General features: G+C 36.8%; 2 protein-coding genes across 2 annotated transcripts; one reads left to right on the forward strand and one right to left on the reverse strand.

Moving 5' to 3' along the window:
* Positions 1–9815: 9815 nt before the first annotated feature.
* Positions 9816–11431, forward strand: LOC127095241 (uncharacterized). Its single transcript, XM_051033958.1, has 6 exons — positions 9816–9899; positions 10003–10320; positions 10414–10671; positions 10764–10835; positions 10916–11210; positions 11303–11431. Exons 1-5 carry the CDS (start codon positions 9816–9818, stop codon positions 11180–11182), a joined length of 999 nt encoding a protein of 332 aa, XP_050889915.1. The 3' UTR covers positions 11183–11210; positions 11303–11431.
* A 2778-nt stretch (positions 11432–14209) lies between these two features.
* Positions 14210–14785, reverse strand: LOC127095248 (uncharacterized). Its single transcript, XM_051033963.1, has 2 exons — positions 14647–14785; positions 14210–14589 (listed from the first exon to the last, which is right to left on the reverse strand). The coding sequence occupies exons 1-2, from the start codon at positions 14783–14785 to the stop codon at positions 14210–14212; spliced, it is 519 nt and encodes a 172-aa protein (XP_050889920.1).
* Positions 14786–27420: the final 12635 nt, after the last annotated feature.

Raw genomic sequence — 27420 nt, forward strand, 5'->3', positions numbered from 1 at the left:
TCCCATTAGGTCCATGTGCAACAGTTCCAGAACTCTGGAGGTTGTGGAATGTCCCAGCTTCGGGTGTGACATCTTGGTTTGCTTGCCCACCTGGCATTCTCCACAGACTCTTCCTTCATCAATCAGAAGCTTTGGAATTCCTCTGACTGCTTCCTTGGATATGATCTTCTTCATTCCCCGTAAGTGGAGATGTCCAAGTCGTCTATGCCACAGCTTCACCTCCTGTTCTTCCTTGGCTGAGGAGCATGTTGTGGAAAAGTTAGAGAGTTCAGGTTCCCAAAGGTAGCAGTTGTCTTTGGACCTGGTTCCTCTCATAACTTCCTGATTGTCACCATTTGTCACAATGCACAGCTCCTTAGTAAATTGAACATGAAAACCTTGATCACACAACTGACTTATGTTGATGAGGTTTGCAGTTAGTCCTCTTACTAACAGCATATTGTTCAGTTTTGGCACTCCAGAACAGTCCAGTTTGCCCACACCTCTTATTTTTCCTTTGGCACCATCACCAAAGGTCACAAAGCTGGTAGTGTGAGGTTGAATATCTACCAGTAGATTTTCCATACCAGTCATATGTCTTGAGCATCCACTGTCAAAGTACCAGTCTTCTCTGGAAGAAGCCCTTAGAGCAGTGTGTGCTATCCTAGCATACCATTGTTGCTTCTTAATGGGAACACATCGCTTATGTGTTTTGTGCTTAGGTCTGACATGCAAGGCTTGGTTAGGGAAACCATGAATCCAGTAGCAGAAGGCTTTTATATGACCAAGCCTACCACAGTGGTGACACTTCCAATCCTGGTATTTCCTCTTCTGATGATCATTCATCCTAGTTCCTCGATGTTGAGACATTGGCTTTGACTTCCGCTGGTACTTCTGAACTTTAGCCTTTGGGCGTTTGTGTTCAGTTGAGGATCTTTTCCCGAATCCTAGGCCAGATTTGGTTCTAGACTGCTGTCCCACCTTTAGAATCTCTTCCAAGGTGTCAGTTCCCTTATTCATCATTCTGATGGATTTAGTCATCTGGTTCAGCTTGGAGGTCAGCAGGGCTATTTCACCATTTAGACCCTCTATGACAGACAATTGCTTTTGTCTCTCATCTTCCAGTTCCGTGATGAGTTTCTTCTGCTTTTCTCCTTGTGCACGCACTTCTGCACTGGTGGAACACAGCTTCTTATAGGCTGCAGCAAGTTCATCAAAGGACAGTTCATCTGCACTTGAGTCATCATCAGAGGCACAAACACTGGTTAGTGCAGTGACATGTTTGGCAGATTCTCCTTAAGATTCACTTTCAGAATCTCCTTCACACCAAGTGATAGCTAGCCCCTTATTTTGCAATTTGAGGTAAGTAGGGCATTCAGCTCTGACGTCTCCATACCCTTCACAACCATGACACTGGATTCCTTTGCCATGGTTGAACTTCTCATCAGAAGTTGATCTTTTCTTAATGTCAGACGGGATGTTCTTGACATTAGGTCTACCTCTTTGATCAATTTTCTTCACAAACTTGTTGAACTGCCTCCCAAGCATGGCTAAGGCTTCTGATATAATTTCATCACCACCAGTATATCCTGCTTCTGACTCCTCTTCAGCATTAGATACAAAAGCTATGCTTTTGTTCTTCTTCTCAGCATACTCACCTAAGCCCATTTCAAAGGTTTGGAGAGAACCAATGAGCTCATCCACCTTCATGTTGCAGATGTCCTGCGCCTCCTCTATGGTTGTGACCTTCATAGCAAATCTCTTAGGCAAGGACCTGAGAATCTTTCTTACAAGTTTCTCTTTAGCCATTTTCTCACCTAGTCCACCAGAGGTGTTTGCAATTTCAAGAATATTCATGTGAAAGTCATGAATAGTCTCATCCTCTTTCATCCTCAGATTTTCAAACTTGGTTGTCAGCATCTGAAGTTTGGACATCTTCACCTTGGAAGTACCTTCATGAGTTACCTTGAGGGTATCCCAAACTTCCTTAGCTAGTTCACAGTGGTGCACCAGCCTGAAGATGTTCTTACTGATTCCATTGAACAATGCATTCAAGGCCTTGGAATTTCCAAGAGCTAATGCCTCTTGCTCCTTGTCCCACTCTTCTTCAGGAATCTGCACACTGACTCCATCTTCACCTGTCCTCATTGGATGTTCCCATCCTTTGTTGACAGCTCTCCAGACTTTGCTGTCTAGAGACCTTAAGAAGGCTATCATACGAGGCTTCCAGTCATCATAATTAGAGCCATCCAACATGGGTGGTCTGTTTGAGTGTCCTATATCCTTGTCCATGGTACTAGAAAGTAACTTCCCTAGATCTCACCCAGAAATTCACAGGTTGGGTGTCTGCTCTGATGCCAATTGAAATTCTAGTTATCAGACTTTGGATGTCACACGGGTTATTATGACATCCAATTCTGCACAGACAGGAATTATGCAGAACTTCAATGTAAGTGCAGTAAATAACACAAGTAATTGTTAATCCAGTTCAGTCCAACATGACCTACATCTGGGGGCTACCAAGCCAGGGAGGAAATCCACTATTAGTAGTATCAATTCAAAGCTAAACTCACCCGTTTACAACTTATCACTTAATCCCTACCCAATGCAATTTCAATCTTACACTAAGATCAGAGTTCCTACTCACTCCCCCTCAATCACCTCAGTGATATTAAAGACACTTTGAAGTCACACTTCAAAAACAACTCTTGATTATGCTTCACAGCTTAAATCAAGATACACAGCACTCACGCTTAAAAGCTTTGAGTGACACAACACTTACAACTCAATGAACACCCTATGCCACAGCAATCATCAACGTGATAATGGCTTGGCTTACAAAATACGTCTAATACTAGACTCACAAAAATACAGCAGTGAAGTATGATGGACACACAAAATCTTCACGCCTCAAAATCCCTGAAACTGAATGAAGGAACGCCTTCCTTTTTATATTGCAGCACCTGGGCTTTTGCACCTGTATTCTCCTGAATTTTAGGTCACACGAGTTCCCACAAATTCAACATTTAGGTTACTAACAAATAGGCTATTTGTTAGGTTCATTGAATGTAGCTTGGTTGTTGATTTCCTGGATTTTCTCTCAGCTGTTGAATCCCTAAAGAATAGCCTGAGAAAAAGCTGAAACAGAAAACTGAACAACCTACAATATAGCATATGCTGTCAGGAATGAATGTCACGACATTCAGCTTGACATCAAGGTCCATATGCTGAGTCTGTTTTTCCAGAAAACAGACTGTACAATTTTGCTGACCTGTACATGATCAATATGACCATACTACAGTAACAGCTTACATTAATAAATGTCAAAGTGTCCAACTTAACATTTACACAATTGGCCTTAAGTTAGTTCTGTTATTCTCTTGAAGAACAAACTAAGTAACATGCTGAAGTATAGCAGAACACCACTCTGCCTAATCTTCAGTAGTTGCTGTCAATGATGAATGTCATAACATTCAGTTTGACATTCAGTCAGTAGGCCTTATGCCAGGTCTGGTCTTTCCTTGATAACCAGACTGGAAATACATACTAAGTTCTAACAGAACACCTGCTGTTCTATTTCTTAGTTTCTGTAGAGAGGTATGAATGTCACAATATCTAGTTTAACATTCAATAAATCCTGTGTTAGCTAGTCCTGCAGTAACTACAATGTAGTCACACATACATGTCATGACATCAGTCAAGACATTAGTGTTTTACCATATAATGCAGCCAATTCAACACCTACACTTTTTGATCCCATTCTTTTTGCAATGTATTGACATCATAGCAAAGATTACAATGTGCCAAGAAAGGTTGCATTTGGATGCTTGAGTATAAAGTTATGTCATGTTGAAGTTGGCATGAAAAATTGATCATATAACTTAGAAAAATTCAAGTGCTTAATGGATGAAAATGACTTGTAATATCTCAATGAATTCCATGGCCTTCCAAGCATATTTTGACCTTAATCCTTGAAATAAACTTGTAGAGATCATCACAAATGACATTATGTAAAAATAATAAGTCTCATATGTTGAAAATTGAAGAAGTTATGATCTTTGAAAGTTGAGAAAAAGTCACTTAAAAATAGGTCAAATTTTACTAAGTCCACAAATGACCTATAATGTCTTCAAACTTTTGATGGTCCTCTAAGCATAATTGGCTCTTGTCATATAAATAGAAGTTGTAGAGGATGTTGAGAAGAGTCATATGCAAAAATAAGCATTCAAGAGTGTTGAGATTTGAAGGAGTTGTGATCATTGGAATCTTGACTTCAAAATGTTGCCTTTTTGGTCAAACCTCTTAGAACAAGCTTGTGTACTTGGACTTTCCTTGAATTTCAAAGCACATGGGTGATTATATGAACTCAAAATAAGGTGTCCTTTATTTTCTATTAATTAAATTGCTCAAATCTTGAATTTACTTATTGAATAAGGCATGGAAATAAACACATGAACCTTTGACTTTCCTTGAGAAGCAAGTAACAAAACTTTGAGATGCTCTTGATTGAAAAGCCCTACCTTGAACAATAAACTTGAGGAAAATAAAACATATTTTTTATATTTTTATTAGTGGTTAGATTAGCAATTAATCATGTAAACACAAAGGTAGAACACCAATAAAGAGGTGCTTGGTGATCCCTACAAGAAGCAAATCTAAAGATGAATAAGGGGAAAGACCAAGAGGTGACCTTGTTTTTGTGAATTGATGCAAATGGTATGGGGGATCTTATGGTTAAAAATTAGGGTATGAAAGATGCACATATTTAAGTTTCTTCAATTTGGAGATATGAAGGTTGAAATATTTGTCTCGACAAGATTGAAGAGACTTAAATACCAAAGACCCGATTTTTGGCCCTAAGATACTGCAAAATGCTTATGATATGATATGAATGCAAACCATGATCTCTATGGGGAATAACAATTTCCATAGGGGGACCTGGTTGGGGATAAAGAAAATACTCGAGAATAACTGTCATTTGGGAACAAACCAATGTACAGTTAGAGAATGACCACAACAAAGATCCAACAGGGAAGACTTAACAAGGCAAGGCTCCACCGGGAAAAAGAAAACATCAAAGGGGAAAACCACAACACCAATAGGGGAGGAATATTACCTAACTATCAGCCAAGTGATAGCTTAACCAAGGTAATACGCTCAAAGGGAAATATTATCAACTACCATCCAAGTGGTAACTTAACAAAGGTAACCAATCAAAGGTAAAATGAACTTTTACCTACTATCAGCCGAGTGATAGCTTAACAAAGGTAATAAGCTCAAACATAATGATTACTAACTACCATCCAAGTGGTAATTTAACAAAGGTAACCAATCAGAGGTAAAAGGGATTATTACCTACTATCAGCTGAGTGATAGCTTAACAAAGGTAATAAGCTCAAATAGAATGATTACCAACTACCAGCCAAGTGGTAACTTAACAGAGGCAATCAATCAAAGGTAAAAGGAACTATTACCTACTATCAATCGAGTGATAGCTTAATAAAGGTAATCAATCAAAGGTAAAAGGAACTATTACCTACTATCAGCTGAGTGATAACTTAAGAAAGGTAATAAGCTCAAACAGAATGATTACCAACTATCATCCAAGTGGTAACTTCATAAAGGCAACCAATCAAAGGGGACTAAAGTTCAACCCAGGAATGAACTGGAGAGAAGCGGCCAAACAGAACTTCACCCGATGAGGGAATCAACTCAATTGGGGATTAATTCCATCCAGATAATGAACTAGAAAGGGAAACTGAAGCAAAATCTTCCACGGGGATCATACTTAGTGGGGAATTAGAAAGGATAAACTCTTTTATGCTTAAGGTTGACACTCTATTGGAGAGAGGACACACACACTCTATAGGGAGAAAAGTTCCAGAGAGCGGGGGGAAGCATCGAGAAATGAAAAATGTGCAAATAAACATCATGATGTTATAGACATGTGTATGATTATGCTGAGAAAACAAGCACAAAAAGTGTGAGACTGATAACACGGTACAAACAGATACTCGACTAATCTCAACAAGGTGGAGATGCTGGAAAAGATTCATTAAGGATTCTACCATTCTTGCAATATGATACTGGAGAAACCGTTATACATCTAACAAAAGAAAATAGCATGGGGAAGTCGCTGAATTCCGTTCTTCAGGATCTTACCATCCTTGAGATTTCTATTAACATCCTCTTTTGTATTCACAAGTCGAGGAAAATACATATATTTCTTGTAAATTTTCAAAAAATATGATTGTTTAGATATATTTTTGTTTCAAAAACTATCATAAAAAATAAATGAAATTTCATAAACTAAAACAAAATAAGAATAACAAACAAATGGGCAAAAGGCTCAAATTTTATTGATAGAATAGTAGTCCGCAAATGGCGTGACTCCATGGATCATTACAAAGTTGGAAAATGGTAAATAAATTTAAAGGGCTACATTGGAATACAATGAACACTATTCTCCCTAACAACTTTGAATTCCGCTATGCTCTGGACTTCGGTCGAGGATGAATGAATAAAAACCTGTGATATGCACTGTTGCTTCAAACGATGAAGTCTGGACTGATGCAATTACTTGCCATAATCCATAACTTTTTCCTAGATTTCCTTTTTGGATTCAATCTACCGGGTTGATTATTTTCTGTTTATGTCTCTAATTTTTCCCTGGACCGCCCTTTCAGGTTTTCAATCCACTGAGACGCTCATTTTTGCCTAAGTCTCCCTTTCGGGTTTTCAACTTAGCGAGTTGTTCTCTTATTTTTTTTCTAGGCGAAGTATTTCTTGACTGCATTGGCATTCACGGGACGAGGGAGCTCCTCACCATCCATAGTTTTAAGAATCAATGCACTACCATAGAAATATCTCTTAACAACATATGGGCCTTTATAATTAGGGGACCACTTGCCCCTGGAATCAGTGTTGAAATACAAGATCTTCTTGAGCACAAGGTCACATTCCTTGAATACGCACTACGCCAAAAAGTGCTTTTGGCAGCACCAAAAAGAAAGCGCTTTTTAAAAAAAGCGCTGTAATAGCTTGAAAAAAAATTCGCCTATGTAAAGAAAGCGCTTTTAAGGTAAAAGCGCTCTTATAGGTCTCCACTTATGAAAGCGCTTTTAAGGTAAAAGCGCTCTTATAGGTCTCAGTCTCACATCTATGAGTTTCACACTTATGAAAGCGCTTTTAAGGTAAAAGCGCTCTTATAGGTCTCATGGGTTTCACACTTATGAAAGCGCTTTTAAGGTAAAAGCGCTCTTATAGGTCTCAGTCTCACATCTATGAGTTTCACACTTATGAAAGCGCTTTTAAGGTAAAAGCGCTCTTATAGGTCTCATGGGTTTCACACTTATGAAAGCGCTTTTAAGGTAAAAGCGCTCTTATAGGTCATTTATAAAAATTATAATAAATCTAATATTACAAAATCCCTGACTTTCAGAAATCCCTCTTTCACTCTCTCTCGTTCGAAGCTCTCGCTGCCCTGGAAAAAATTCCACAGAGTACCTGGAAATCTCAACGATAAACACTACAAATTTGAAAGAGACTGCATTCGAAAGAGAAGGATTCAATACCTGGAAATCTCATTGCGTTTTAAGGTTAGGTTTTCGTGTCTTTCTGTTTTGCCCTAGAAGTCAAAGAATAGGTGGTCGATTTTGGTTTGAATGGACTTGCATTGCTACATTATGGGTTATTTATTTGTCAGTATCGATTATTAGAGTTTGTGACTATGTTTGCTTAATATTCTGTAACTTACCGAAAGTTTCATCTTGTTCTGATATAAATGATATTCTGTAACTTGCATCGCCATTGACTTAGAAATAATGTTGGGAGTTCTAATAGAATCAGTGCCTTTTCAACATTTGTTTAAATTTGCTGAGAAAGTAGGAAGGAATGAACTGATATGTTTGCACCATTGTGTCCTCATATTCTAACTATTACTGAAATTTCAGAAAGTGATTTTGATGTTAAATGTTGGATACTCAAATGGAATAACTTTGTCTGCTACAGTGATATATGTGATATGGTTTCAAGAACTTAGAGCAATGTCTCATATTTTGGCAATCCTATTACATGTTGGTTTGAATGAACAGTTAAACTTCAAAATGTACATTCATATTTTGGCATAACTTTGTCTGCTACAGTCATATTTTGGCAATCCTATTTAATGTTGTAAAATGATGTTTTAATATTATGTGAATTTTTAAGATGGTCACTGTAGTGTAAAATGAACCCTGATGGACTATATGTACATTTTTCATGTGCTTGTCTGCAGGTTGTTGAGTATCGTGGTGAGCAAATAGGAGGTCTTGAGGATCTGAGGGAACCATATATGTTGTTTTCTTCCTTTATAGATAAATTCTTGCTTAGCTTTTATTACATGGTTTGCGTCTAATTGAAAACTTCACGTCTTTGCCCATTTCAGGTTCTTACAAAATCGGTACTGCGTCTGAATCTGTTAATGCAACTTACATATTTTCTAGAAAAGATCTTTCTCGGTATGTCTTTCAGCTTAGATATTATACAAACCCAAAGCATGTGTTTAATCATTTAGTATCTAGAATGAATCATTATGTTCAATTATTCATGTTAAGCTAATGAATCAAGTTACCAAAATATGTTAGTTATGTATGTTGCTTTATTATTTGACCTTGATATGCAGGCCTACTATACAGATTCCCTGCGCAAGCAAAGCTGTTGTAGCTGTCCGGTTCTGTCCTATATTTTTTAATCTCAAAGCGACAAACTCAGGTACTTGTGCACTTAGTATAGTTCTGTTTACAACCAGTAACTATGTACAACCAGTTATATGTGGTACTGTTCCAATTAAACTGCCTGTGTGGGATGTATTCCGTCTTAAATCTATATGACCTCTTACTAGTAAAGATCATGAGTGGTGGCCTAGAGGTTCAAAGTGATTGGTCTGAGCTAATTAGACAGTTTTATATTATTTAGCTCTAGTTATGCATTAGGAAGCAGTTATGATATTTGGAACTGTGTTTTGGTCGCAACAAGCTCTCGAGTTCTTGGAAAGGAGACAGACAAAAGACTCAAAATAGTGGGACTTAGACGAGTTTCACCCAATAAAAGAGTGTTAGAGTTGGTATTGTTAGCACTCCTTTTATTAATATTAGTCCACGTAGTTTAACTATTGATATACCGGTTCGTCCATTGACACACTAACCTTATATCCCCATCGAGTTGATAATTTAATAAAATTGATAATGTGAATTGAATTTCTTGGTTCTTGAATTTCTTGGTTCTTACTTGTGAATTGAGTTTCTTGAATGATCGATTACTTGGTTCTTGAATTGTTCATGTGCATCATATAAGTTTCTTGAATTGTTTTATACGTTATGACTTATCCTTGGTGTTGTTTTATATGTACAACGCTCATTCCCTGTGTTTCCGTGAGTTTGACCTTCTCGACGTTGCTGTTCGGTAAATCCGAGGTAAATTTCTTCCTCAAATTACTGGTACACTGTGATGAATTTGTCTGAAATTGCGTGAATATGTTGTGTTTTCTTGCTCCGTATTCATTCCGTGTATACTTTGGGTTTTGACAGAAACGCGTTATACCGTTTTGTACCCTAATTACTTTGCGTTAAAACCATGGATAAGACATGGATGTATTCCAATCGATTGTCGAAAGAGTACGAGAATGGGGTATCGAAATTTGTTAAGTTTGCTATTGCGCACGCCAAAGACCCCAATCGAATGACATGTCATTTTATAGCCTATGTCATTTTATATTATTCAATATATATATGGATTATTGATTATGGATTTTTATATTTTTCATTTCATTTTTATATTTTTTCTTTATTACAGGTTAAATGGCTAGTGATCAAGAAAACTCACAAGATGCAAATGCTCCTGTGGAACTGTTAGGGATGACGTTCAACATATTTATGATGAATGTGTAAGTAGAACATTGTGTCTTTAATTAAATCAAAAGTTTAATAATATATAATTAATTTTTTTATCTCCACTAATAATTTCCGATATGTAAATGAATTTCAGGAGACCCTATCTCAATCGATAAGCACAGCTGAGGACCAGGAGAACAGGAGCGTACTTAGTAGAGCACTAAATGTTCCTGAGTATCCCGGTCGGGTGAGGGGTAAAGGGCATGGTTGTACTCCAACTTCCTTGTATAAGAATCCAAGGAGAAGAAATCCTAGCAATCAAGAAGTGATGGAGACGTTGCAGGCATTACAAGCGCAAGTTCTTCAATTGCAAAAGGATAATGAGAGATATAGGTGTATGGAAAAGTGCAGTTCACAGTTGAAAGAAACTAGTGAGAAAGCCAGTATCAATTGTCAAAATAAATTTCCCGAGGTAATTATATATGTTATTTTGAAATTAAAATAGCACATTTATGTTAATTGAAATATATACACATTAAAAGTAACATATTTATTATTGGTTTAGGGCATTTCATCTTGTCAGCTATACTTATCGTCACCGACTTATCGCCTAGTTGGCAAGGGAAAAGTGCACAACACTTCGGGAGATTTACTTCACCATAGACCGCTCCCGGATGGACACCTTAAAGTATCGGTTGATGTTGTATTAGATAAGGATGCGTTGCTACCGATACCTGACATTGTTTCAGAGACAACATTGCTGCGAGATGCAATAGGATCATTTGTTGCATGGCCCTTGGATCTCATTTTCATTGATGATGAGGTATGTTGAATTCAAAAACCACTATGAATCTTTTAGTATTCAAATGTCAATTCTGAACCGTTAAGTTAATTTTTTTTACATGGTAATTTTAGACGCCTACAAAACCCGCATCTAAGGATAAAGGGATTTTGCGGCACAACGAGTCTGTTGCATCACAAAAAGAGGTATATTGAAAGTGTTAATTATATGATCCGAATCAAAAAATGCATGATTTTATAATTTACCTATGTTATATGATTTATAGGTATTTGCTCAAGGGTCACAACAACTGAGCCAGAAAATTGGTAGTCGACAGAAAAACAAAAGGGATCTTCCAGTGACTTCTTTGCCAAAAAAGGTGCTTTTGTGCCTCGATACCAGATATCTCTTGAAACACTTGTTGACTCATCAGATATGGCAACAGCTGGTGCTATTCGCTTACTGGATATGGAGGAAGATATCTTTGGTTATTCATGCACTGAAACAATCGGAAAAGAAGATCTGGAACATATTTTTCGGCATCAAGAATTAGGCGTCGGTGTTATACACACATACATCCGGTAATCCGATCTATATATTATTTAATTACTTGAACAATTTATTTACACATTTCAATAAAAATAGTCTAATGTTTATTATGTTTTTATTGAAGGTTCTTGTATGACAATTTCATGCGCGGGAATGATCAATTGTCAAACAGATTCCGTTTCGTGTCTTCCTCCCTGGTCAACAAAGCATTAATTTGTAGGGAACCGGATTCATGTAGAGAGTACTTAGTCAAGAGATTCATGGCCAGCAGTACAAACAACTTGTATCTTTGGCCGTATAATTCAGGGTTAGATTTTAATTCTAAGTTTATTCTAATCTTTAATTGTTTCTTTTACGTAAAAAATTTCCATATAAACTTTTGTTTTAATTTATAGGTGTCACTGGTTGTTGCTTGCTATTGATCCTTTAAAAGAAGTGGTATATTTTCTGAATTCGATAGATGGTGAATGGACAAATTATCCGGATATGAAGCAATTAGTTGATACGTAAGTGAGACTGTTCTAAATATTCGTGTATATTTATGTGAGATTGTTCTAAATATATGTTTTTATTTTGTTAGATCAATAAAAGTGTTCCGATCTCAAAGACAAGCTCGAGTACCACGTACTAAATCCAGCAACATTACGTGGATAAAAGTGCAGGTACTTTAATTTTCACAATTTTGCTTATAATAGTGATGCTACTTGATAAGAAAAGATAACTATACATTCTTATTTATTTTTCTATGTAGTGTCCTCTACAGCGCAACGGTATCGATTGCGGATACTTTGTAATGAGGTTTATGAGGGAAATCATTAATATGAATCAAATAGAGATTCCAATCACGGTATGGATTTATAACTTAGGATTTGTTTTAATATTTATCGAATATTTCATATTATTTATTACTTTTAACTAAATCATGCATATTATGTTTTGTTATGTAGTACTTTGATGAATACAAGTGTGCTCATTACACGAGACTGCAGTTGGAACAAATCAAGGAGGAATTGTGTCAATATTTTATTGAGAAAAGATTAATTAGTATATAATGGTTTCAAAATAACATGAATACTTTGATGAAGAATGGTTTCTGGTTCGCAAGTGTATAGTTCTTTATATTTTTAACAGATTAGTTATGACTCTAAATAGGCCGTATAACATATTAGTTTTGACTTGTGTATAGTTCTTTATAATTTTAGTGATATCTTTAATTTCATGGATAGATTAATGTGTTCATTCTTGTGTTGGTTTGCTTTAAAAAATTACAAATGCTTGAATTATGACTCCAAATGTGTTCAGTGCCTATCTATCCTTGTGTTGGTTTGCTTGAATTATGACTCCAAATGTGTTCATTCTTGTGTTGGTTTGCTTGTGTTGGTTTAAAAAATTACAAATGCTTGAATTATGACTCCAAATGCTTGAATTAGAGAGGCTTGATTTACAGGTTTATGGGATTATTCCCAAAAATATTACAGGTTGAAATGGTAGGCTTAAACTGAAGGCAGCGTTTTGTTATTTTACTAGAGGAAAAGACAGCGCTTTTTAGTAAAAAGCGCTGCTAAAGGTTGTCAATAGAGAGCGCTTTTTACTAAAAAGCGCTGCTAAAGGTTGTCAATAGAGAGCGCTTTTTAGTAAAAAGCGCTGCTATAGGTTGTCAATAGAGAGCGCTTTTTACTAAAAAGTGCTGCTATAGGTTGTCAATAGAGAGCGCTTTTTAGTAAAAAGCGCTGCTATAGGTGGTATATAGACAACCTTTAAGAGCGCTTTTTACTCAAAAGCGCTGCTAAAGGTTGTCAATAGAGAGCGCTTTTTAGTAAAAAGCGCTCTTAAAGGTTGTCTATATACCACCTTTAGCAGCGCTTTTTACTAAAAAGCGCTCTCTATTGACAACCTTTAGCAGCGCTTTTTAGTAAACAAAAAGCGCTGCCGAAACCTATAGCAGCGCCACCTACGGCAGCGCTTTTAAAGGCCAAAAAAAGCGCTCTCATAGGTCTTTTTTGGCGTAGTGACGTGAGGTTGAACCTTCTTATCAAACACTTTCTTCATTCTCTTTTGATACTATTGGCCATGACACAAAGTCGTCATCCTCTTTTCTTCAATAAAATTCAACTGATCATATATGTTCTGACACCATTCAGCCTCATACAAAATGGTTTCCATTCGGACTTGCATTGATGGGATCTTAACCTCTACAGGGAGCACTTCTTCCATGCCATATACAAGAGAGAAAGGGGTTGCCCATGTTGAAGTGCGGACAGACGTACGGTATCCATGCAAAGCAAACGGGAGCATCTCATGCCAATCTTTATATGTCACAACCATCTTTTGGATAATCTTTTTAATGTTCATATTTGCGGTTTCAACAACCCCATTCATCTTGGGCATGTAAGGAGAAGAGTTATAATGTTCAATCTTAAAGTCAGCATAAAGCTCTTTCCATCATCTTATTATTCAAGTTCGACCCATTATCAATAATGATCTTAGTTGGAACACCATATCAGCAAATAATCTGGTTCTTGATAAATCCGACCACAACCTGCTTGGTCACATTAGCATAAGATGCTGCTTCAATCCACTTGGTGAAGTAATTAATGGCCACTAGGATGAAACGATATTCGTTTGAAGCTTTAGGTTCAATCATACCAATCATATAGATTCCCCACATAGAGAAAGTCCAAGGAGATGAAATAACATTGAGAAGCGTCAGAGGAACATGAATCTTATCCGCATAAACCTGACATATATGGTTCTTCTTCACATATTTACAACAATCAGATTCTATTGTCATCCAATAGTAACTTTCCCTTAACATCTTTTTAGCCATTGCATGTCTATTGTCATGAGTACCAAAGGATCCTTCATGAACTTCTTGCATTAACATCTCTGCTTCGTGTCTATCCAAGCATTTGAGCAAAACCATGTCAAAGTTTCTCTTGTATAACAAATATTCATTCAAAAAGAAATTGCTAGCCAGTCTTATCAAAGTCTTCTTATCTTTGTTGGATGCCCCAAGAGGGTACTTCTGTCTCTAGAGGAAATATTTAATATCAAGATACCAAGGCTTATCATTAGTGACTTCTTCTGCTACAAACATGTTAGCAAGTCTATCAAGGCACATAATCTTGATACTAGGCGCGTCATTCCAATGATTTACTTTATACATAGAAGACAAAGTAGCCAGAGCATCCTCCATCCGATTCTCTTCATGAGGTATATGATGAAACTCTATTTTATTGAAGAAACTTAACATTCTCCTTGCATAATATTGGTAAGGAATCAAACCAGGATGACGAGTCTCCCATTCTCCTTTAATCTGATTTATCACCAAGGTTGAATCTCCATACACATCAAGGATTTTAATACTCAAATAAATGGCTTCTTCAAGAACCATGATACAAGCTTCATATTCTGCCATGTTGTTCGTACAATCAAACATCAATCTTGTTGTGAAAGGGATATGAGAACCCTTAGGAGTAATAATGATTTCCCCAATTCGATTATCATAAGCATTAACAGCTTCATCAAACATTAAACCCCACCGAGTTCCAGGTTCTAGTCCTTCTTCAGGCAACAATTCATCATAATCTTTAACTTTCAAGTACATAACATCTTCATCAGGGAAGTCACACCCGATTGATTAATAATCATCGATCAGATGGTGACCCAAATGATCTTCAAGAATACTTCCTTTAATTGCTTTCTAAGTACGATACTCAATATCATATTCAGACAATAGCATCTTCCAGTGAGTTATCCTTCCAGTCAAAGTAGACTTTTCAAAAACATACTTGATTGGATCCATTTCGATATCAACCAAATGGTATGATTGATCATATACTGGCGTAAATGTTTGGCAGCCCAGGTTAAAGCACAACAAGTCTTCTCAAGCATGGAATACCGAGACTCACAGTGTGTAAACTTCTTACTCATATAGTATATGACATGCTCCTTTCTACCAGTTTCATCTTGTTGTCCAAGCACACAACCCATGGACTCTTCTAATACAGTCAAATACATAATCAAAGGTCTTCCTTCCACTAGAGGAGACAAGATATGAGGTTCAAGTAGATACTCTTTGATGTTGTCAAAAGCTTTCTGGAAGTCCTCTGTCCAAACACATCCTTGATCTTTGCGGAGAAGCTTGAATATTGGCCCACATGTGGCAGTCATGTGAGATATAAATATGGATATGTAATTCAGATACCCGAGGAACCCTCTGACTTACTTTTCTGTCTCTGTTACAAGCATCTCTTGAATAGCTCTAAATTTATCAGGATCTACTTCAATACCTTTCTGGCTGACAATGAAACCCAACAACTTTCCTGAACGGACACCAAAAGTACATTTATTAGGATTCAACCGGAGTTTAAAATTTCTCAACAGCTGAAACAACTTCAACAGATACTCAACATGATCTTCTTTAGTCTTCAACTTAGCAATCATATCATCAACATATACTTTTATCTTTTTGTGCATCATGTCATGGAAAAGAGTAGTCATGGTTCTTTGGTACGTTGCACCAGCATTCTTTAAACCTAAAGGCATCACTCTATAGCAGAATGTTCCCCAGGGTGTAATAAATGTTGTTTTTTCCATGTCCTTGGGTGCCATCTTGATCTGATTATAATCAGAGAACCTATCCATAAAGGATAAGACATTTAACTTAGTTGTATTATCTACCAACATGTCAATGTGTGCCAGAGGAAAATCATCTTTCGGACTAGCTTTGTTCAAGTCTCTATAATCAACACACATCCGAACTTTACCATCTTTCTTTGGAACAGGAACAATGTTGGCCACCCATTAGGGATACTCAGTAGTAACAAAGAATCCAACATCAATCTATTTTTTCATCTCCTCTTTAATCTTGACAGCCATATCAGGGTGAGTTCTTCTCAAATTCTACTTAACCAATGGACATTTTGGATTCAATGGTAATCTATGCTCTACAATATCAGTATCAAGACCTGACATATCTTGATAAGACTAAGTAAACACGTCCATATATTCTCTAAGAAGCTCTACCATCCTCTTCTTAACATCTGGGTAAAGCAGTGCCCTAATCTTGACTTCTTTCTTGTTCCCTTCGGAACCTAAATTAATTACTTCCAACAGATCTTTATGAGTTGAATTGTCTTCTCTTCGTGCTCAAGAAACTGAGAAATCTCATCAGGAATCTCTTCATCATCCTCTTCTTCCATTTCGAACACAGGAAATTCAAAGTTGGGAGAGGGCATATGGTCATTGTTTTCAATAGGTTTAACAATTAATTCGCACAATGATTTTATGCTTGATTTTAGAATATGAACAAATAAACGCACATTGTGATGGAGATATAAAAGTGATTATTATCTTGTTTTTTTATGTTACCATTTTTCCAGAAAAAGGAAAAAGGAAAAACATAATATGGATAAACGAAATCACATTTTATTAATGATGATAAAAATCTGAAACAAAGCCCACATAGATCCACTTTCACCTTGGGCATAAAGAAATCATTTTTGAAAATAAAAATAAAACATATTACTTTGATAAGTGAATAACAAAAGGATATCAACAACAATCCAGTTTTGGCACATCGATCCACGTGTCACAAAGTTTGGCACTCCTTGTTCTTCATCGTCTTCTAAGATTGCATCAACAGACTGATCTTTAGAATGAATGAAGCCAACACTATGAAACACTTCCTAAATTCGCTTCAAATTTCTTTGGGTTGCACCGGATGAAAAACCCAAACCAACTCGGTTCTCGTTCTCAGCAAGCTCAATAACTTTTCCCCACTTAGAAGATTGACCATTCTTGAACACATGTTGGGCATCCTTCAAGGATGACATGGATTCCTCATTCTTATTAACAACAATATTATCAACACAAAGAGCTTGAAACAATGTACCCTCAGCTTCGTCGACATCAATGTATGAAAAATGAAGAGAGATGACTCACCAACATGGCCTTCTCGCCACCCACAATCAATAACTTCCCATTTTTCACAAACTTGAACTTCTGGTGGAGAGTCGATGTTACTTCCCCAACCTCATGAATCCACAGACGTCCTAAGATACAACTGTAGGAGGGATGAATATCCATCACTTGAAAAGTGATCTAAAATAAGCACAGACCTATCTTTATTGGGAGATTAACCTCCCTAATTACAGTCTTCCTTGAGCCATCGAAGGCCTTCACAACAATCCACTGAACCTCATCGGAGCACCTTGATAAGCAAGCTTAGACAATACGGTCTTTGGCAGAACATTTAGAGAAGAACCGATATCCACTAGCACATTGGACAAGGCATCTTCCTGAAAATTCATAGAGATATGCAGAGCCAAATTGTGGTTCCTCCCTTGCTCGGGAAACTCTTTATCATTGAAGCTCAGATTGTTACATGCGGTAATATTGGCCACAATGCCATTAAATTGATCAATTATTACGTCGTAGTCCATATAGGCTTGCTTCAGAACCTTCTGCAAAGCCTCTCGATGAGCTTCAGAACTCATCAGTAAAGATAATACAAATATTTTGGATGGAGTGTGCAACAACTGGTCCACCACATTGAAATCACTCTTCTTAATCAATTTCAACACTTCATCTCTCTTAGGAGCTGCAACAACAAATATCCGACCACTTCGGGTCACACCACTTACATCGGCGATGTTCACAATAACCGAGAAAGCAGGAATAAGCACCTATCTATCGTCTTCTACCATAGTAGTATTATACTTGTAAGGCATAACTTTATTAGACTCGTAAGACATAGGACCCTCTAAACGAATAACCAACGGAAAAACAATAGTCTTCTGACCATCATATGCAATCACAACCGGTTCTAAGAGATTAAAACAGGGAACTATGACGTTCACCTCATGATCATCTTCATTTCTATCCCTTGTAACCTAAATAAGGTTTTGATCCATCATTTATTGTAAGTCTCTTTTCACAATATCACATCCTCGGGGATCTTTGGAACAAACATGGCAAGAAGCATGGTCATTCTCATAATAGCTCAACTCGCACAAAGTTATGTGCATTTCAACCAAGGATCTTCTGATTTGATTGAGATTAAAAACTCGGTATTTCCCTGGACATCCTTCGACCATATTCACAGTTGCACTGCCATGTTTGGACAATGAATTAGCTTATACATTAGGACTAGAGTCTTCAAAAGACAAAATTCCACTTTGCATTAACCTTCTAACCTCAGCTTTCAAAGCGAAACAATTCTCAATATCATGGTCGGGTGCTCCCTGGTGAAATGCACAATTTTGATCAGGTTTATACCACCACAGAAGCTCTTTCAGAACAACTGATGGAGTTCTTGTTTGTACCAAATTCTTCTGAATTAAAGAAGGAAATAACTCTGTATAGGTCATTGGAATTGGATCAAATTGTGCGGGTCTCTGGGCAAAATTATGTTGATTTGTACGTTATTGAAAATGCGATTGATAACTCGGTGCGACTTGAACGACTAGAGAAGAATTAATAAGTGAGGTTACAGACGCCACATGCTGATGACGTTGACTGTTCCTCAAAAGTCTCCTATGTTTCTTTTTCGTGATAACGTTAGCATCATGTTCCTTCTTCTTGGGTAATCCATTCCCATACTTTCTGGAACTGTCGGTTGAACAACCTTCTTTCAATCATCCCTCACAGACACCTTCTGCTAATCTCAAACCCATAGTTACCATCTTATTAAAGTCACTAGGCACACTTACCACCATCCTGACATAATATAACGGATTTAACATCTTCAAAAACAGTTTTGTCATTTCCTTTTCTTCCAACGAAGGACTAACCTGTGTAGCAATCTCGCGCTATCTTTGTGCGTACTCCTTGAAAGTCTCTTTATCTTTTCGGGACATATCACGAAGTTGATCTCTATCTGGTTCCATGTCGACATTATACTTATACTGACGAACGAACACCTTTCGTAGGTCATTAAAGGTTCGGATCTGAGTGCTATCGAGTACCATGTACCATTTCAGAGCGGCACCAGTCAAACTGTCTTGAAAGTAGTGGATTAGCAATTGATGGTTGTTAGTCTGAGTTGACATCTTATGAGTGTACATCACCAGATGACTCAGACGACAAGAGTTGCCTTTATACTCTTCAAAATCTGGAACCTTGAACTTGTGTGGAATCTTCACACTAAGAACTAAACACAGATCATAAGCATTCTTCTCGAACATATATTTCCCCCTCAAAGCTTGAATCTCTTTCTGCATAGCCTGAAACTGATCTTGGAACTCATCCATTCTTTTATAAACGCCAACAATTTCGCTCTAGTCAGCATGAAAAATAGGTTCTTCGACATAAGGAACAACATGAACCACAAGAGGTGGTACTGCTATCACATTCTAAGCCATAGGAACTTCAACAGCAGGTTGATACCCCTCAAGCACGAAGTTAGGAGGCATGCCCCAAGGGAAACCAGAAGGCATGTGGTGTTGCGGAGCACTGATGGGAGCCATAGAGATGGTCGTAGGTACAATTTCGGAAATCACGGTCCTCTGAAAGGGAGTTTAAGGAGGAGGAGGAGGTGGATGATTCTGAGTAGCCACCAAAGCTTCCATCATAGCAGTAAGCCTCTCATGATTGTCCCTCAAGGTTGCCACCTCTTCACGGAGTTCACGGTTCTCTTGCTCTAGGAGGTCCATCTTCTTCAATTGATTACTCGAGTATTGTATCGATGAGACAACTTGTCTGGATGAAGACCAAGAAAGAAATAAGACCCCTGGCGAACTTACTCAAAGCAAGACCAGGATGCAACATGATGCATCATATGTAAATGCAAATGTGAATGTTATTATTCTTATTTTCCAAGGAACTTTAAGACATAAATTACAAACATCATAATGGGAATAACACATTTTGATGTACTGAAAATCTCATTTTATTGATAATGTAAATGATTACAATCAGAAAATACAATTTCAATGATCATAAACATAAAGAAACTAGATATATGGAATCATGTCCGATGACGACCCAACTCCAAGCTGATACTTCTTGCGAAGCCTTTTGATCTCTCTTTCGTAGTTGCTTTTCATAACATCTTTCTCTATCACGAGCTGGTCTATAATGCCTTCCCAAATGCTGGAAGTAGGAAGATGAGTAGATGATGAACTGTTAGAGGAAAATGAATCTTCTTGGTCCCTTGATCTCTTCACAACACGTTGCTCAAGCAATTTTATCAGCTATCTTTTTCCTTTAACTGCTTATGTAATTCTACTTTCTCAAGGTGTGAGGTGTGAAATTTGTCTTCCCAATCATCCCTCTCTTGATTCATCCTTTACAAAGCCTCTTGCAACTCCTCTATGCCTTTAATAGTGGGTGATTTGACCATTACTAAATACACAGGTCTTTCATAAGTGTATGGCATCTTGAATTATTTTGCTCTCTTCTTCACCTAACTAGTGTAAGGCTCCAAAGCTATACAATTCTTTAATCCAATCTCACTTTTTACTTTTCTATGAACATTGTGCCAAGCACGTATCATCCTAGCTTTCAACCCTTGAGTGTCTTTCCCTTCCTGGAAAAATAAACCTTCTAGCAAGGTGTTATTAGGCTTGTCCTTCATGGAGAACCCAAGTTGACGTCTTACCAAAGCCAGATAATAGTTGATTCCCCCTTGTGTACCAAGAAGAGGAACATTAGAGAACACCCAACAACCATCATAATCTCAACGTCATCGTAAACAGAAGAATACCAAGCTATGTCATCATTGGTGAGAGACATGAGTCTCTGGGACCACCTTAAACAATCCTTGTTTTCTTTGAAGACGAGAGACTGCGGAAAGTACAAAATAAACCACTTGTACAACAAAGGCGTACAATAGACAATAGTTCTGGCCTCTTTAGAAGTCCTATGATTAATGGAGAAATAAGTGTCACCGAGAAAAGTTGGAACCAAACTCCTAATCAAGAAGATCCCCGTAGCATTAACATCAACAAAATTTCCAATGTTGGGAAACAAGACCAAACCATAGATTATTAAGGCAAGAATATTTTCAAATGCCACCATGCTACCAACATTAGCAAAAGAAAAGGCTTTCTCAATCAAAAATTTCGAAGTCAACCCTCTGATACCTCCTTTGACAGTGAGATTAGTATCCATGTCATACTTCCCTAGGTGAATGGCTTCAGCAATAACTTGAGACTCAAGAATTCCTTCCTCCCCATTAAAAGGAACTCTATCAGAAACTGGCATACCCAAAGTATAAGCATACTCCTCCATGGTAGGCAACAACTGATAATCGAGGAAAGTGAAAAACCAATAAACATGATCATAAAACTGAATCAAAGTACAAAGAAGACCATACCCAACTTCAGTAGATAGAACAGACAAAAGTCTTCCAAAACGATCTCTAAAACCCTTAGGATCATCCATAAAAGATGCTAGCTTCCTTAATTCCATGAGATCGGGACATCTGAAAATGTATTTTCGAGTGTTTCTCCATCCAATATCCATGATCAAAATATCTGCGATGTTTGCAAAGAGAGTCTCTAAGTTCCTTGAAAATTGATAAAAATTCTTATGAATGCCATGAGTGCATGATGCAACAACCACAAACAAGATCACATAAAGCACACAAACAAGGTCCAAAGGTTTGAAGTCACGAGCATGGAGTCAAAGGGTAAGAACCAACCCACAATGTATGTACTAAGGGTATAATTACCTGTAGAACAAGGTTTTAAAAAGTTCCCAGTGTCATAATTGCATCTTTTAGATATTATCGGCTTAAACGACTACTCGTCAACCAATAATATTCTCAAGAGAAACTCGTCCGAGTGTAATATCGCCTAACAACTAATTCAAGTCTACACCTGAATAGCCACCACACTACGTCCTAAAAGGCCAAGATGGGTTAATGGTTTTAAGGTCCTCAACTTCTTGGGCTCCCAGGTCGGAAAAAGTAATGCCAACTACGACTACTCGTCTTACATTAGTAATTGATCAGTCACCATTTGTGCTATAATTATAATCATGTTAACAGGTGAAAGCAAACGAGTTAGTTGCATTTTGCATGTAGTTTAAGTGGATTTTACACCTTCTTTTACCATTAGCATCATTTAATCTTTTCATTATGTTTCATCAGTTTGTTTCCATTTTCCGTATTTTATGCTTGGGTTGTGTTTTATTACTGTTTTCAGGTTCAAATAGATATTCTAGTATAGTCGGATGCAGAAGTTAAGGAGAATCAGAGAAGTTTTCCCACACTTCATTAGGCCTACATCAACCATCCGTAGCACCTGCTACGGGCCATAGTAGAGAGGTCTGAATAGATAAAAAATCCTTCCAAAATAGGGGCCCGGTACGGCCACCCGTAGTGGATAATCTGGGAAGAAGCCCAGATTTCACAAAAGATAATCGCCTGCTATAGCCACCCGTAGCACCTGCTACGAGCCGTAGTAGGAGGCATGGAGAGAACCATCAGAGATAGTGGCCTGCTATGGCCATCCATAGCATCGACTACAGGTTGTAGCACCGGTTATGAGCCGTAGCAGGCATGCGTGCAAAAAAACCCAATTTTGTCTTTTCTTTTGTTAATCTTAAGTGAAGGGCATTTTCATCAATTGGAAAGCTAATATTATTGACTTTTGTGGATCTGCTTGAGGAGAGAGGAAGAATTTTCTATTAAAAGGGATTTTTTAGACAAGAAAGACCATAATTTTTGGGAAGCAAAAATCAGACGATTGAGAATTAGAGAAATCAAGGTTTTGGGAGAAACTAGATTTTCATGAGCGGAAGCAATTGAAGATCAAAGTTGATCTGAATAATTGTAATATTTGCATGTTATCATTTGATTTCTTTGAATATTATGAGTAGCTAAACTCCCCAATGCTAGGGGGTGTTCCTGATTTGAATCTGTAATGACTTTGAGTTTATATTTGCAATAATAGTATTGTTTTTCATAATTAATTTATTCTTGTGATGTGATTAACGCTTTCTCTTTCGGAACAATTGAGATTGTTATATGATTATCAATTATGTTGGACCGCCTTTGATAATGCTTTCATGAGATTATTCTACAGTAAATATTACCTAGGACTAGGGATACCCTATAAGGGCCAAACTTTTCTTGATATAATAATGCTTAATTTCACCAGTTAATCTCTATGCACATAGAGATTAGGTATGAGTGGTTAAAGGTTTTCTCACTAAGGCATTAGGAGAAAACACCCTTGAGAACTAGTATTAATTAATTGATATTTGTTGTTGTAATAATGACTCAGAGTTGTTACAGGGAGAAACCACACACATTCCCTAGCATATTACTCGTATCTTTCAAAGCCATTCCATGCACTATTTATTATATTTGCAATTATTTTCATATAGTCGCATCAAAAACTCCCAACATTAGTTTTTGTTTAATTGAACAACAATTAGAACTCAATATTTACAAGCAGTCATTGAGATCGACATTCGAGGAACTTTCCTCATTATTACTACAAAGGAAAAACTGGTTCATGGTGGTTGACCAGAGAAAGTCAACTAGTCAAAACTGGGGTTCACTAGACCCTATCTCCTACAATTTTTGTCATATGAAAATGATTTCAAGAGAAAAGTTACTAGTTATGACATTCCAAACAACTTTCATGTTGAAGTAAAAAGCTAGTTTTGCTTGGAAAGTCTTTTTTAAGGTGAAAGATTATAGGTCATTTTGTCCGAACCCTAGTTAGGAGGTCAACTTCCAAGGACTATAACTTGCTCAATGTTTATGATATGAAATCCTTTCAAGTTTCATGATCAAATTCAAGATGTTGTCTCCAACTTTTATGTTTGGAAGAAGTTCAAATTAAACTTGCAAATGCATGTGCCAAGAGGAAACATTATAGGTCATTTTGTGCCATTACCATTGAACAAGTGATTTTCCTCAACTTCTAAAATGCATAACGTCTTCATGCCAAATCCAAATGAGGTCAAATTTGTGATTAAATTGAATAGGTTTGAAAGGGACACAACTTTTATGAAGTAACTTTTTCCATTTGAAGCCCATAGCAAAAGTTATTCAAGGTGGAAGAAATGAACATTTGACTTGGTACTTAGAAAACTTTCAAATATGTTTGATGTTCCAAACTTCCACCTCAAAATTCATCACGATTAAGGCTTCAAATAAAAAATTGTTCAACATGAAATTTGTTCCTCTTGATCCCACCTTTCCAAAAAGTCTAACATCATCTCATTTAGCCAAGAAATAAAGGCCTTACGCATGGGTTCTTCTCAAAGGTCCATTTGGATAAATTTCACCTTCACTTTCCAATATCAAATGCATGGCCACATGACATGATTTCAGCATTGTACAAGCAATTTTGGACCTGGTTACATCACTTGATGGGCCTATCACATGCCCATACAAGCATGCAATGCAAATTGCTAAATTTGGCAAAATTTGGAAGTGTGTGGAAATGAATTGCATTGGCTATAAATACAACCCTCATGGCTGATAATTGAGGACCTCATGCCCAAGCTTTGAACCTGTAACCCAAACCCTCACCATTAAAGGATAATCTTGAAGGTTTTCATTTGAAAATCGAGCTTCAAGTCTCATTCTGTTATGAGATTGAAACTCCAAGAGTCCAAGCTTTTCCTTGCCTCCATTCCTCTCCTACAAGCTTCTAAAGCCAAGCCAAGGTCAATTGGAAGCAAGATCAAGCAAGTTTGAAGCTCACTCGAAGGTGATTTTCCAAAATTTTCATCTCTTCGATTCTCTCTCAATTCTTCACTATTTTTTGTGATTTTTGGTTGGTTGATGTCCTACCAATGTAGACAACAAGATTGAGTTGCTTTGAGGTCAAATCGAAGCAACTCAGTTCATGATCCTCAAAACTCAAATCCCTGTATCTCTTGATATACTTGGAATAAGAGAAAATTGAGGCCAGATTCGAGTTCCTGAGCATTTTTTCTTTAAATCCATGTCCTTGTTTTTCATTATCATGGTGGTTGGTGGTGGACCAGTCCGGTGAGGTCCACCAGAGAAGAAGACCGGAGATAGGGCTCCGGTGATGTGTTGGCGTATCCAAAACCATTGGATCATGATCTCACGTTTTAATCTTAGCCATCTGTTGTGATTACCACTTATGCCACGCAGTTGACTTGAGCATATCAAACTCCTTAGTGCGTGGCCATCAGATCTGCCACCTCAACTAATGAGGGAGATCTGATAGCCCTTGTTTTTTTAAATTTCTTTTTATTTTCTGATTTTATGCTTAATCCTTTTATTTTGTTTAATTCATATTAATTTCATTTTTAATCCAAAAAATATGGGACTTTCACCAAAAATCTTTAAATATTTTTCTCTTTCATTTTCTGAATTAAAATTATTTTTTGGATTAACTTTGATATTTTTCATGAATTAAATGTTTTTATGCATATTTTTAATTGTTTAAAAATACTTCTGACTTTTTAAAAATCATGAAATTTTTTGTATAAGGTCATTTGACCTTGTTTGACCTAGGATAAATATGTTGGCCATTTATTTGGTGTTTTAAAGAGATTTTAGGTTTTGACCAAATTAAAATGTATTTTAATTCATTTTTTAATTGATTTTAATTGGTTAAATATGTAAAAATTATGTTAATCCATTTTTATGGTCTTGTGATGTTTGACTATTTATTTGGGCCTTGGTCAAGGTTGATTTGACTTTTGTTGGATTAAAATCATTGAATTTAGGGGATTGATAAAATGTACATTTCATCTCACAAAATGAATGAATGATTTTAATTTGATAAAATTCCTTCCATGACCCATTTGTGTTTCTCTCATTCCCCTCCCATTTCATCTTCATCCCTATTCTCTCCCATTCCTTTCATTGACCAATGAAATCTCAAATATCCTAAGGCTAATTGGTTCATCAATGACCTTGTGTCAGATGAACCAATACAAGTATGGATGAGATAGGTCCATCCCTCTTGATCTTTTCTTTTAGTGTGTGGTATATTTTAGGAGTTTGGTTCATCATACCACATCTATAACATGCATTAACACCTAAAGTTTTATTGCCCGACCTCAGATAGTTGTGACTTCTACATAAGTCCAATTACGACTGCTTAACATAGAGCTAAATTTGACCCTCAAGGCATAACATTCTAGTAAGTGGGATTATAAGTCTCCCATTCTTCATGGCATTGTTTGGAGACTTGATCTTTTTTCCTTCATGGGAGCTAGTGGCGTACTTGTGAATTATCCAAGTTGGAGCCCTTCTCATGGAAGATGTCTTGGTTCAAGGATCTACACTTGTGAATGAAGGGTTGATTATTCTCCAAAGAATGACTTAAACAATGAAAAACAATTAAATAACCCTTAACTAACATTTTACTAACTCTTGTTCATATTGTTTTACCTTTAAGTCATTTACTTTATGCAATTTAACTTTCAGTCATTTATCATTCATTTGTCATTTACATTTCATTTAACTTGTTTATGTTTATGTCATTTTCACTTTGCTCATTTGAGCCATATCTTGTGATTGTATATATTTGTTTGTGCATTTTGATCTTGTTTGTGGTCTTAGGACCTTAAAATACTTAATAAACAACAAAAACCCTAAAAAATGTTTGGTGGATTGTTGATCTTGATCTGAACTTTTGGATTTAGGATTAGGCAACATTCCCTGTGCAAAAAGGACTTGGCCAATGCCAACATTTTGACACCAAGTTATTGAGAACTGAGCCTTCATCTGACGCAAGTATTGGGTTTTATTTGAATCCATCTGTTACTTTGTCTTAATTCTAATTGTTATTTTGATCTTGTGATTGATGCTTTGTTCTGAGTTGATTAAGGAATAGTTCATCTGGTATATGAGAAGATAAAGAAGACTGCTAGCTATGGGATCTGCTTGCTTGGATGTAGTTATCTTTATTTGATGCCTTAATCTTCATGATGTCTGGATATTTGCTAACTGCTTATGAGTTATTGCTTGATTCTAAGTCCAACGGGAAGGTGGGTTTTCTATATGACATTTTTGTCAGTTGGATTGCATCCCATTGGTCAGATTTTTTAAACTCTTAACTTTTAAATTTGTGCTTAGGATAGCCTCTTTATCTCCTTCCACTTCTTAAATTTCAAAATCTCCCCCCCTTTTCAAAAACTTTCTTTGCTTGTGACTTCAAACTTGGACATTGTTTAAAATTAGAAACTTTAGCCTTATGCCAATGAATTTTCAAATTCTTTGTTAAATCAAGTTTGTAAATAAACTTAATCATACTGACTTAGATTTCAAAAGACAAAAAGAACTAACCA

This window comes from Lathyrus oleraceus, chromosome 1 (genome assembly GCF_024323335.1).
Source record: "Lathyrus oleraceus cultivar Zhongwan6 chromosome 1, CAAS_Psat_ZW6_1.0, whole genome shotgun sequence".
Classification (NCBI taxonomy): domain Eukaryota; kingdom Viridiplantae; phylum Streptophyta; class Magnoliopsida; order Fabales; family Fabaceae; genus Lathyrus; species Lathyrus oleraceus.

Bases quoted from the DNA above. Each gene is read 5' to 3' on its own strand.
- LOC127095248 (XM_051033963.1), bottom strand. From the start codon at position 14,785: ATGTACTTGAAAGTTAAAGATTATGATGAATTGTTGCCTGAAGAAGGA. The intron at 14,590-14,646 runs GTTCTCATATCC...ACAACATGGCAG, and splicing joins AATCATTATTACTCCTAAGG to AATATGAAGCTTGTATCATG.
- LOC127095241 (XM_051033958.1), top strand. From the start codon at position 9,816: ATGGCTAGTGATCAAGAAAACTCACAAGATGCAAATGCTCCTGTGGAA. The intron at 9,900-10,002 runs GTGTAAGTAGAA...AATGAATTTCAG, and splicing joins TCAACATATTTATGATGAAT to GAGACCCTATCTCAATCGAT. The intron at 10,321-10,413 runs GTAATTATATAT...TTATTGGTTTAG, and splicing joins GTCAAAATAAATTTCCCGAG to GGCATTTCATCTTGTCAGCT.